We start from the raw sequence: 13,949 nt of genomic DNA on the forward strand, positions 1-13,949 counted from the left end.
AGTAAGGGCAAGTTGCTGTTCAGTGTGCAGGAAGGATATATGCATAAACTTGCAAATGTAACAGACTTTAAAAAAACTAAATCCATTGTGATTGAGTCACTGACTGCCATCTTTAATGTTGGAAAATATCAGCTTAATGAATGAACTTTTTGTAATGTTAGAATAATTATTTATAAACCAAAAACATTTTAATTTGAAGCAGTTTTGTTTGATTTATGTTCTTATTTAGTTTTAACCTATACTTGTAGCTTGGCAATTGTTTGAGATACTTTTATCACTGGGTTCATCGCTCTGGGAAAAAGTAAACAGCCCTTTCCCAAATCACATCCTTTTTAAAGTTCTTCAATGACAACCACTAACCATATAACAATTACAGCATAGAAACAGGTCATATCGGCCCTTCTAGTCCATGCCCAACGCTCACTCTCACCTAGTCCCACCGACCTGCACTCAGCCCATAACCCTCCATTCCTTTCCTGTCCATATACCTATCCAATTTTTTTTTTAAATTATAAAATTTAAAAAAATTTTACCACTGTCTCTACCACTTCTACTGGAAGCTCATTCCACACAGCTACCACTCTCTGAGTAAAGAAGTTCCCCCTCGTTACCACTAAACTTTTGCCCCTTAACTCTCAGCTCATGTCCTCTTGTTTGAATCTCCCCTACTCTCAATGGAAAAACCCTATCCACGTCAAATCTATCCCCCTCATAATTTTAAATACCTCTATCAAGTGCCCCCTCAACCTTTTACGCTCCAAAGAATAAAGACATAACGTATTCAACCTTTCTCTGTAACTTAAGTGCTGAAACCCAGGTAACATTCTAGAAAATCTTCTCTGTGCTCTCTCCATTTTGTTGACATCTTTCCTATAATTCAGTGACCAGAACTGTACACAATACTCCAAATTTGGCCTCACCAATGCCTTGTACAATTTTAACATTATATTCCAACTCCTATACTCAATGCTCTGATTTATAAAGGCCAGCATACCAAAAGCTTTCTTCACCATCCTATCCACATAAGATTCCACCTTCAGGGAACTATGCACCATTATTCCTAGATCACTTTGTTCTACTGCATTCCTCAATGCCCTACCATTTACCTTGTATGTCCCATTTTGATTATTCCTACCAAAATGTAGCACCTCACACTTATCAGCATTAAACTCCATCTGCCATCTTTCAGCCCACTCTTCTAACTGGCTTAAATATCTCTGCAAGCTTTGAGAACCTACTTCATTATCCACACAAAACCTATCTTAGTATCATCTGCATACTTACTAATCCAATTTACCACCCCATCATCCAGATCATTAATGTACATGACAAACAACATTGGACTCAGTACAGATCCCTGAGGCACACCACTAGTCACTGGCCTCCAACCTGACAAACAGTTATCCACCACTACTCTCTGGCATCTCCCATCCAGCCACTGTTAAATCTATTTTGCTACTTCAATATTAATACCTAACGATTGAACCTTCCTAACTAACCTTCCGTGAGGAACCTTGTCAAAGGCCTTACTGAAGTCCATATAGACAACATCCACTGCTTCAGAATCAGACTATGCAAAACCAATTGCCAAGGAGTTTGAGCACATGATCCCCATTGGCTGTGTATATATGAATTAGAAAGAGCTGGTGTAACTCCCTTGCCCCAAAAGCCCTGGCATTTAGTAAGATCACAGCTGATTTGATTGCAATGTCAATTCCACTCTCTTGCCCACCCCTCTTAAATCTTTTACTCTCAAGCTCAAAGCTTTTATCTACCTCTACCTTAAAATGTTCAAAGATCATTTTCTCTGGGGAGCTAAGAAGAATCATAGGATGTGAATATCAATTTACGAGTGGTACGAGGAGGAACTATTAATCTTTCTGCACCAGATTGCTATGAATGTTATTTTGTGGACAATGAGGATCTGAGGGTTACATGAAGCCAAGGATCAAATCAGCTCCCATCTTACTAAGAATGAGAAAGCCATATGGCTTCTTATGTATACCGAGGGAACAAAAGATTATTAGATTAAATAATTGCTTATGATTTATGAGGGAATGTTTAGAGCATGGTAGTAATGGACTGATTGTGTGCATTTAATGTGTAAATAAAACTATTCGGTTTACAGGTCTGTCCACCTAGAAGGTGGCTCTCTGATATAAAAAGCATATGCAAGCAGTAATTGACAATCATTCTTCAGACTTTGCAAGTAGCCGCATCACTCCTGTTCTTTGACAACCTACTTAAAGAGGGCCTTGTTCGCTTCTCCAATAATACAAACTTGTTTTAGCCCATGTTTACTTAATATGCATGTTACATGTTCAGCTGAGCCACTGGGTACAGTAAATTGCGTTTTAACCAATATTTACGCATCCAAGACTCTTGTGCAAGTGGCAAAAAAATTCTAATATTAAGTAATTTCATAGCTTAAGTAACTTTTATTTTTACAAATATACATTCAGTGAAAATAATGCAAAACTGGTGTCTATTTGTACATAAAGGGAGAGCAGTTGTAGGCAGATTAGCAGCAATGTGTTGGTGAGCACTATCATTTGATTTATTTTTGTTGCATTTTACATTTGCATTAAAAATAGAACTGTACTGTGAATCATTGTCACTTAAAGGGGCATGGAAATGACAGTTTTGAATCTTATGTATAGAATACTAGTTATGTACAAAAATAGAGAGCAATTCTTGTGCAATATATGCCAATGGATACCAGATGGTCCAGTAGATACCATATTTAACAAGGTCTAATCTTTCTCCCTTTGTGCCACAAGCTATAGCTAAAGTAATCCAAGTAATAAAGTAAGCCTAGTGTTTGCGTTAGGATCTCATTTAAAAAGACAAGCGTCAGAACAAATAATATAGGGTGACAAAAGGCAATTTTTATCAAAAAATTTTATTTTTTTAATTTCATGGATACATAGAAATTCATTCTGTGGTGTTGGCTATCTCTTAAATTATCATACCCTTAAAAGCTTCCAAGCAATACAAAAAAATCTACTTGTACTAACTTAAAACAAAGCAATTTCTAACATCCCAGAGTGTATGAAATAAAGGCCGTGTTAAACTTATACAATTGTTTGATAGACCGGTAGAATAACACAGTTAACAATTTCCAACATTCAAACTAATAGCTGAGATATGTACATAATAAAGTCAGTTGCAAAATTTTGAAGTTGCTTATTGCACAAAAAAAGCACACTGAAAATATTTTCTTTAGCCACAAAGTCTAAAATAAACAACGTATATAATGATCAGTTTCATCCTCCAAGCCTCTAAAATTTGAATCAGCAGTGTTTCACTTAATACAAATATTATTGTTTGTGTGGAACAAAAATGAGTAAATCTTGATTAAAATTAGAATGTTTAATGTCATTGTCTATACTTCAAAGTAAGGTGTATTAATTTTCAGAGAACACTAGTTCTTAATTGGCAAATGTTATTTTAAATATAAATAAAATTTAATCTTTAGAAAAAATTATTCAAAGTCACCAAGAAATTCTATACACCTTAAAATCTATTTAGAATGCTGATGAATTTGTCATATACAATAAAACACAATCAAATGACAAAATGTCTTCAGAACAAAAGGTTATCCATTTTTATAAATACCCAATTAATTATTGGCATACATATACTTGGGTGAATTTACAAGTAAATAAAAGCAATAACAAATAAAATGCTCTTTTGTGCATTGCTACTTCTAAATCAGTTTTGCCCAAGTGAAAATGGAACTAAATGTAGTTTTTTTAAAAACCCTTTCATATAATAATACACAATTATCCAAAATTTATCACCATTCAATATGCAGAGAGAAAGCACTGGCTCATTAACTGGGTACTCTCTTAGCTTGCATTTATTTTCTTTTCCAGGTTATACACTTTATTCTTCATACCATTCACCTTTTTTGTTACATTTGATATAATTCTAACATTACAAAGTAAAATAGCAAACCCTCACACCTGCAGCCTTCAATATGGATTAAACAATAATAAACAGCAGTTTAAAATAAACTAATACAGACCACCATGAAATGAGAAAACGTTGAGCAATTTCTGTTGCGAAAACTAGTAAGTACTTCCCACTGCATTGGATTAGTCTTCAGTATGCTGAAACAAATTCCTAACAGAAAATTAAAAAGAATGGATTTTATGAAAGATTATTCTTGAATTCAGTCCTAATGTACTCTGTGTGAACATAAGCAAAACCACCTTCAATATCAGTAGCTTTAAATTCTTCCACCATTATCTAACTTTGTGTGTTTAAAAACTTTCTTAGAAACACTACAGGGTTCATCAGCATTCTGCTGGATACCTAACAGATGAAAGAATTAACTTAAACTTAGATGAACTGTACCTGTGTTTTTGTTTTGCTTAATATCTTCCATTCCTTTGAACTAAAACGGTCTTAAATTCTTTACTTGGTGAAGTTAGTTTACTATCTTTCAAAAGACCCAGAATTGGATAATCAAGGTATCTACAGCGTGAACAAAAAGGTAAAATTATCCTTCATTAGCATTCACATCACAATTGAAATAAACATACAAATTGGAAGATCAGTTCACTACTCAGGTCCTGAAGATGAGTCTTGGCCCAAAAGGTTGACTGTTTATTCATTTCTATTGATGCTGCCTGACCTGTTGAGTTCCTCCAGCATTTTGTAAGGTTGCTCTGGTTTTCCAGCATCTGCTGAATCTTTTGTGTATCACATTTCCACGAAGCCATAAAAACTTTCACAGCAATTTAAGACAAGACAATGTTCCTTGAGCATCAATCATAACACCATGGAATGTGACTCAGCAACTCCTCATAAGCTTAATTATCACACCAGCTGAGGATGCTACTTTGCTCAGCTGTCAATTTTTAAAAAATCAAGTATATTGTTAACAATAACAGACTACCAATATATTTATTGAAACAAAGTAAATTAGTTCATTTTGAATTTGAATAATTCAAAGTATTGCTTCTCTGGATACAAAATCAAATTTTCATCATGTTCAAAATCTACCAAGAGATTTCCCCTTTCCTTTATAACCTCCTCTAGTTCTATGATCTTTGGATTTCTTCTTTCCTCCATTTGCAGCAACTTGAGCATTGAAATTTCTGTCATCCCACCAATGTGAAACATTATCAAATAAGCTGAGGCACACAATTAAAAACCGAACAGAAACAGCAGGCAACTTGGCTGCTTGAGTATACTCTTCCAATCAAATGGATCACAGCTCAACTTTTAAATCTCAGAAACACTTTCCTGCATATAACCATATCAGTTGTTTCTTCTAATATCAAAATATCTATCTTCATTTTGATGATGCTCTTAGCTGATCCTCCCAAAACCTGTAAAATTTAAGGAGTCATGATGCACTGGGCAAAGAAATTTCACCTCAGCTCAGCCTTGAATGCCTGTTTTGAGGCAGTGATTCCTGGTTCTAGCATTCCAGCTGTGGCAACCATCATTCTCACATCAAACATGTCAAGCTTCCCAAGAAGTTGGTCTGTTCCAATGAGACCAGTTCTTATTCTCCAACTCAACATTTTATACTGTAGGTTCAATTCATTTAACCTCTCATACAACATCTCAGTAATGAAGCTGGTGAACCATCACTGCATTTCCTCTCTACAGGTCTGATCTTCTTGAGTAGGAACACCAGATCCATACACAAAATTCCAGGTGCAGTCTCACCAGGACCCTATGTAATTACAGCAAACCAATTCTAGTCTTAGACTCAAATTCTCTAATAAGTTTCAAATACCTTTTGTCTTCCTAAATGGTTGCTGTAACTACATGTTAACTTCCAGGTTGTGATCCTCCAAACACCTACATCTATCAATTTCTAACCTTTTAGAAAAATACAGTTTTCTACTTTCCTATCAAAGTAAATAACTTTTTTTCAACCATTATATTCCATTTGCAATGTCTTTGCTCATTCTCTTAACCTACAGTATCTACAATTTCCTCAAGGCCCACAACTTCCTATCAGCAAAGCATAATGACTGGGTTCCAGCACCAATCTGTATCATATTTCAAACCATGACTATTTATTCAATCTACTTATTCACAATTCAATCTACTTGCTTTTGTTAGTCGAGGCACTGATTTCAAAAGTCAGGAGGTTATGTTGCAGCTTTATGGAACTCTGGTGAAACCACACCTGGAGTAGCACACACAGTTCTGATCACGCCACTGTAGAAAGGATGTTGAGGTTTTAGAGAGGGTGCAGAAGAGGTTTACCAAGATGTTGCCTAGTTTAGAGGGTAATGTGCTATCGTGAGGGGCTGGACAAACTTGGGTTGCTTTCTTTGAAGCAGCAGAAGTTGTGAGAAGATCTAATAGAGGTTTATAAGATCATGGGACGCATAGATGGAGTAGATAGGAAGCATAATTTTCCCAGGGTAGAAATGTTCAGTACCAGAGGGCAGCATTGAAGATAAGAAGGAGTAAGTTCAATGGGGATGTGAGAGTAAGTATTTTGCTCAGAGATTGTTGGATGCCTGGAATGTGCTGCCTAGTATGGTAGTAAAGGCAAATACTTTAGAGACTTCTAAGAGACATTAAAAAGACTAAGGAGCTGGTGGTGGACCTGAGGAGGGCTAAGGCACCGGTGAACCCTGTTTCCATGCAAGGGGTCAGTGTGGACATGGTGGAAGGTTACAGATACCTGAGGATACGAATTGACAATAAACTGGACTGGTCAAAGAACACTGAGGCTGTCTACAAGAAGGGTTAGAGCCGTCTCTATTTCCTGAGGAGACTGAGGTCCTTTAACATCTGCCGGACGATGGTGAGGATGTTCTACGAGTCTGTGGTGGCCAATGCTATCATGTTTGCTGTTGTGTGCTGGAGCAGCAGGCTGAGGGTAGCAGACACCAACAGAATCAACAAACTCATTCGTAAGGCCAGTGATGTTGTGGGGATGGAACTGGACTCTCTGACGGTGGTGTCTGAAAAGAGGATGCTGTCCAAGTTGCATGCCATCTTGGACAGTGACTCCCATCCACTCCATAATGTACTGGTTAGGCACAAGAGTACATTTAGCCAGAGACTCATTCCACCGAGATGTAACACTGAGCATCATAGGAAGTCATTCCTGCCTGTGGCCATCAAACTTTACAACTCCTCCCTTGGAGTGTCAGACACCCTGAGCCAATAGGCTGGTCCTGGACTAATTTCCGCTTGGCATTATTTTCTTATTATTTATTTATGGTTTTATATTGCTATATTTTTACACTATTCTTGGTTGGTGCGACTGTAACGAAACCCAATTTCCCTCGGGATCAATAAAGTATGTCTGTCTGTCTGTAGACAGGCACATGGATATGAGAAAAATGGGGGAACATTGTATAGGTAGGAGGGATTAGTTTTTGGGCTTTTTAAAAATTTACTTTTTAGCTGATGTAGCACAACATTGTGGACCGAAGGACCTGTTCCTTTGCTGCACTGTTCTAAGTTTTAATGTTGTATATTCTACATATTCCTACAGTTTTCAATCTGCATCACCATAGTTTGCTTAAAGGGCACTTGAATGACACCTTCTCCAAGGCCTTCTGGAATTCTAAAGCAGTGGAACTCTAAATTTATGCATTTTGCTGTTCAAAAGATCTTTAATAGATTTATAAAAAATGTTTGACAAGTCTATGATAACTATACCCAATCCAGCTATTTTTACAATGCCTTCTTACTATTTCCCAAATAACATTATCCTTTCTACTGACTTTAAGCTACCTGATCTACAAGTTCCTTATTTTCTCTCTCTTTTCTTACAGAGTCAGATTACATTTACTACCCTTCCTATCTGTGGGAACTATTCCAGAGGAAGTTGACCTGGGGCCTAATAGCATGAGAGGAATTGTCTTGGAAGCCCAGCAGCGGGTGGTGGGGAGCTATCCAAAGTGCATAGCCTGGAGAAGATATTACCATCACTATGAACAGACAACTTCTATTGCTTTTTTTCGTCGATCACAAATGAAAACAGTCACTTAGCATCACTGCTATCCTCTGGATTAATAACCATCAATTGATGGCCCTACTATTTTGCTGTATCTAATGCTGTTTGGGACTCAATCATTCAAAAAAATCAGTCTCTCAGTTACTCCGCATGAACTTCAGATCTCACACAAGAACCAAGAATGCATAATCGATATATTGCTTCCAATACTCTGGTTCCAAATCCGCTTGTTGTAAAACCGAACAATTCATTCCTCCACTATTCCTTGCACTTTAATTGTCTGCTTGTAATTTTTCTTCCTTCTTTACTGAGGAGAATGACTGAAAATATAACAATAGTCATGCTGCAATGCAAAAAACACCATTACTTCTGTCAGTTATCAAATACTGAATCAAAAATTTCACAAAGATGTAACCAATTCCCGTAGGCTTCTATACATCAGCAATACAGCCTCATCCATGAAATATTCCATATGTTTATTTGGTAACTTATGATATGACATTCTCCAGTACTTTTATCAAGACTATAACTATGTTGGCTAAAACTAGTATCAAATTGGTTGGTACCCTTATGTTGATTCAATACGATAGGTATACTACATCTGTTTTGGAAAAAAAAAGTGCTAACTTTATGAAAGCAATTGCTGACAGGCCAGTAGTAATCCAATAATCTTACAGTTTTTAAAAAAATGTTAACATAGATTACCGCCTTGTGATGACTGTATGCGTCACATTATTTGACCCAAGTGATGAAGATTTCAGTCTCATGATTTCCTAGAAAGGAAATTAAAAGTTATCAGAGACTCATTCTTGGAAATTCAACCATAACTCTTCCTACAGGAGCACTCAAGATATCGATCAATGCTCAGTAGGGCGTATTCCCAAATGCTATCACAGAGAATCTTTTTGTGAACTTTAGGAACCCATCCATTTATTTATTTTACAAATTTCAGATATGGTCTTGGCAATTGTTTTCTGTCCAAATAATAGCTGATGCTCTTGTGGGTGTGGTTAAATCATGTTGTCCATGCTAACTTGCAGAAGGATTCTGATAACATCCTCATACATGCCAGGGAATGATTTAATGCCATGTTCCACTGACTACATATAAAGTGAGTCACTCCCCGTGTTTCCAGGACTTATCTTTACTGTTTTTATAGCTTTTATTTTTGCTGAACTCTTTTAAAAATACATTTAGACTCCCTTTATTCTTGTTAAACGTATCACATGCATTTTCAATTATAAAAAGTATTATTGATCAGCAAGATTACACTCAGCATTGGTGACTGAAATTACACCCACACAATAGCATTCATTAATAAATTAGAAGTCACAGAGCACTAGGACATCTTTCTACTAAAGTGTGAAGACAGGATTAACTCTATTGCATCTGTACATTTGAGAGTTCATATATTTACTTGTGTACTTATTTACTTAAATTCAGCTCCTAGAATATATGGATCAAATGTCATCTAATGTTTATAAATTATCAACTCTTCTGATGTTCACTCTATAAGTGTCAAAAACTGCCTGCTTATTGAAATCATTTATCAATGAAAGCAAAATAGCTTTTCACCCACTGAAGGCAGGGTACCCATCCCAAGCAGCCTCACCAATTCAAGTTCCTCGGCATCCACATCACTGAGGACCTCAGAAGGCCTGAACACAACAGCTGTGTAGTGAAAAAGGCACAACAGCACCTCTTTTACCTCAGACCATTGAGGAAGTTTGGTATGGACCCCCAAATCTTAAGAACCTTCTACAGGGGCACAATTGAGAACTTCCTGACTACTTGTATCACTGCCTGGTATGGGAACTGTACCTCCCTTAATCACGGGACTCTGCAGAGAGTGGTGCGGACAGCCCAACACATCTGTAGTTGTGAACTTCCTGTGATTCAGGACATTTACAAGGACAGGTGTGTAAAAAGGGCCCAAAGGATCATTGGGGACCCAAGCCATTCCAACCACAATCTATTCCAGCTGCTACCATCTGGGAAACGGTACCGCAGCATAAAAGCCAGGACCAACAGGCTCCGGGACAGCTTCTTCCACCAGGCCATCAGACTGATAAACTCACGCTGATTTGAGTGTACTCTATATTACACTGACTGTTCTATTTATTATAAATTACCATGATTGCACATTTAGATGGAGACGTAACGTAAAGCTTTCTACTCCTCGTGTACGTGAAGTCAATTCAATAACCTAGGGCTCAGACTGAAGTAATATTTTACCAACAAGGCTATAATAGGCCGAGTTCCAATTCTAGTCTGTTACAGTCCGGAGATAACATCAATTGGCAGGTTTTCAAGCTTGTGATTTGTGTGGTTACAAACTGAGACTTGTCTTAAATTTTCAAATACTGACATCACTTTGCTGTTGCTTTGAATTCCTAGAATGTAGATTGCAGCATTATTGAAACCACTGCCCTGCTTTACATGGTCGAAGCTCGACAACTGGAATGCTTCACATGGCTAGGAATGAATGAAATGTGCAGATATACCTTCCCGAATAGAAAGTAGTTTGCAATTAACATCACAGTAGTTGCATGCATTTCCTCATAACCGTTTGGAGAGGTGGAATGGTTCTCGGGTGGAGAAGGGGTGTAGTGCACAACCTCCTAGCTCAGGACCATTCAAAACTGTTGAATTATCCCAAGAATCAAAGAAGAATTTAGAAAAAACTGGGCATAAAAGAATTCAAATGATTTTCAATAAGAACAGTATCAAGTTGGAGATATTCCACTGGAATACACCATAGGGTCAGAGAAAATCCCAGAGAGAACAGATTACAGATGTTTACATCACTTCTGGATGCTTCCAGAAGCTGCTGCTAAATCAAGAAAACTCAAAGTATTCCACACCAATAAAAGCAAGAGCTTTGAAACATAGCAACCAGACTGAGCGGATTGGAAGGAGGTAAAATGCCTCTGGATTGGATCTCCTGCAGACCTATTGAGGCACACGCACAGTAAGGTGCAACAGAATACTGCAGCTGCTGGATATCTGGACCATGCAACAGATGAATACAGGAAGTAACAGTTGTGGCGTAAGGAACAGAATCAACGGTTCCGTTCAATGATTTTTTTGAATTGAGAAGTTGCAGCTCCTGTTCAATCATTCTTCAGGGCAAGAAGTGACACGAGTTAGAAACTTGTAGTTTACCGAAGCTAAAAAGGTTAACAAAGAATGATAGCAGCAGAATTAATTCAGACATGTACAATGATGCCACACAATCAATGATCTAAATGTTGACTTTGGATTGATGTGCATGGAAAATATGAAGTCTAAACCCATGCTGGCACAGCAGTGCTAACCCAAAACCACAATACAGAGCGCTGTCCTATATTTGACTATTGATTCATTCAAATGAATGTGACAGTGTCAATGAAATGAGACAAACCATGCGATCTTACCTCATTCTTTTTTTGGATAATAGAATCCTTCTCAGTCAGGCTATTATTGTATTGCATTAACTTCATTTGCAAGCTGCTGGTACTGTCTTGCCCTGATGACATTTCTCGCTTCATGTTGTTGATTTGTGACTAAGAGTTATGTAAATAAATAGGGCATATCAATAGTTCATATGTACAATGAGCTCCCCCGCACCAAAAGGAACATTACACAGAGATGCCAGGTAACACTTGCTTTTACACATTTTAAATGGCTAAAGTGTTATTAAAAGACCAAATAATTGGACTCTTTTCAAAAATTTCTGTTCATAGATTTGACCAAATTAATAAAGAAACATTGGGAAGGTTGGCCTGGACAACAAGCATCAACGACCTGCATTGAAGTGGCATCTTTTAACAGAGATTGAATTTAAACAAAATGGCCAGACAGCCCAATAAGAATGCCTAAATACGCAAGTGTCGAAGTCTGGTCAAAGATGCAAGAATCAAAAGAGAGGAACAGAGAAAGATGTAAATTTAAGTGAAGGTTGGGAGGAAATGATTAGACTCAGCTAAGCAGTGTCGGGTACGCTTGGATGCGTACTTAAAGGTTGAAGTTGTGGGAAGGAAGGAAGGCATGTACAAGGATGGAACATTTTTATCTGAGGCACTTGGGGCCAGTAGTTTCATGGAGGGAGGCATCAGATGGAGTTGGGTTACAAGACCCTTAACAGTGCTTTATTCATCCAAGCGACTCATGGTGCTAGCCTTCAAAGGAAAGCGACTCATACAAGAGAAGTCGCCTTACCAATGTCTAATAGCAAAGCAGCTAAAAGCTGATGCCAACTGGTTAGCACTTTGGACTGGAGAAAGTACAGATTTCATGTCAATATAAATATTTAATTGAAATTTAAATTGGAATATGTTTCTAAGGTGCAAACAGATTTATAAAGATCAGAGTAAGCAGGACTAGGTATAAATTTAATCTGGGAGAAATATTCAGGTGGGTACGTATATTACATCAAAGGATTTGCCAGGGTGCCAAGCTGGTAAATAAACAGCTACCCAGTAAGTCTAAGGAAATACAATCATTTTGATTCTAGAACAAGTAATTAACAATAAACGATGCACAAGAAATATTAAAGCAACCTTCATCAAAATACTCTCTCAAAAGTACCACCAGAGAATTAGTTATTATAGTAGAATTGCATTGAATTCAGCAAATGTAGCAGATAAACCAGTTTATTTTCAGTATGTATGAAAGAGAGCAATACCAATGGAGTAAAAAAAACTTCGCCATGATAAACGCTTTTATGCCAAACTATTTCACAAATACATAAATATCTACAAAAGTAACACTTTTGTACCCAAAAGAACAAAAACTTACAAATGTCTATTTTGAAAAAAAAACCCATGACCTTTCATTTTTGCTTACTCCAAAATGGGTATCTGCACACTTCCTTAACTTCATCTGTCTATGAGTCTTTTTAATTTTATGATGCAACCATGTTGGTTCACATACAACCCATCCTGAGTCATTACAAATCTTGGATTTTTGGCTCTTGAATGTGTTTACTTATTCAGTCACTCCTTTCTAACTCAAGTACTTGTCTATTTTTCTCTGCTTTTATGTGTTAACTTCCAAAGAGGCATAGATCAAGTAGAAATAGCTAATACCAGGGGGCATCATTTTAATGATGTATGGGGGGTGGTGGTGTCAGAGGCTCTTTACAGAGAGTGCATGGAACGCCCTATCAGGGGTGGTGATACAAGCAGATAGATACATTGGAGGGCATTAAGAAGCACTTACGATAGGCACATGGATGATAGAAAAATGGAAGGCTATGTAGGAGGGAAGGAGTAGATTGATCTTAGTGTAGGTTAAAAAAGTTGGCACAACATCGTAGACAAAAGGGCCTATACTGTGCTATAGTGTTCTATATTCCCTGTTAAACAAATCAAGAATTCAACTTTAATTTCCTGTGCTTTAACTTTAGCCAAATCTTACTTGGAAGCTCATTGGACTCATAGAAACATAGAAATGATTCCTTTGGAAGTTTACATGATCTTCAGGTGCTGATGACCACTCACTGTGTGAAATAAAATTCACATGCCCCCTATATTTCTCTTTGTGATGTTTTCATTCTGTGTCCCCACATTCTTGACCCCTCTGTCAATGGGAAAAGTTTCCCCATTTAATTTCTTACCTGCAAGATTTAAAATACCCCCACTGGATTTCACAGCTTTTGCTCTTCCAAGGAGAACCACCACAGCTTCTCTATTTTATCTACACACTGAACTCCTTCAACCCTTGGCTATCGGTTCTTCAATTTGTTTCAACTGAGCAGCACCCATCATTTTAATAGGCTCATTAATTTTTGACTTGGACATTGATTTCAATTATAGTTTATTTATACAGATAACTCATAACAATCGGTAAATCAAATTCAATAGTCATTTTTAAATTTTGTACCAATTTTTTTTTATATAGGTAAAAGTTACTCAAAAATACAAACTGCACTGCAAGAATATCAGAGTGAGACTCATTGGATAGATCTTCCAGTCAATCCAGACACAAGTGTTACGATTTTACAATTTCCCACATG

General features: G+C 37.1%; 1 protein-coding gene across 1 annotated transcript in view; it reads right to left on the bottom strand.

Annotated features, from left to right (window-relative positions):
- Positions 1-2,883: 2,883 nt before the first annotated feature.
- pof1b (POF1B actin binding protein) overlaps positions 2,884-13,949 on the bottom strand; it is a 121,517-nt gene continuing 110,451 nt past the window's right edge. Inside the window, exons 13-16 of the mRNA XM_073058384.1 lie at positions 11,368-11,496; positions 8,657-8,724; positions 4,363-4,482; positions 2,884-4,128 (exon numbers count right to left, since the gene is read on the bottom strand). Of these exons, the coding sequence (XP_072914485.1) occupies positions 4,380-4,482; positions 8,657-8,724; positions 11,368-11,496 (300 nt within the window). The 3' untranslated portion in view covers positions 2,884-4,128; positions 4,363-4,379. The remainder of the gene's footprint in view (positions 4,129-4,362; positions 4,483-8,656; positions 8,725-11,367; positions 11,497-13,949) is intronic.

This window comes from Hemitrygon akajei, chromosome 10 (assembly GCF_048418815.1).
Source record: "Hemitrygon akajei chromosome 10, sHemAka1.3, whole genome shotgun sequence".
In the NCBI taxonomy this organism is placed as follows: domain Eukaryota; kingdom Metazoa; phylum Chordata; class Chondrichthyes; order Myliobatiformes; family Dasyatidae; genus Hemitrygon; species Hemitrygon akajei.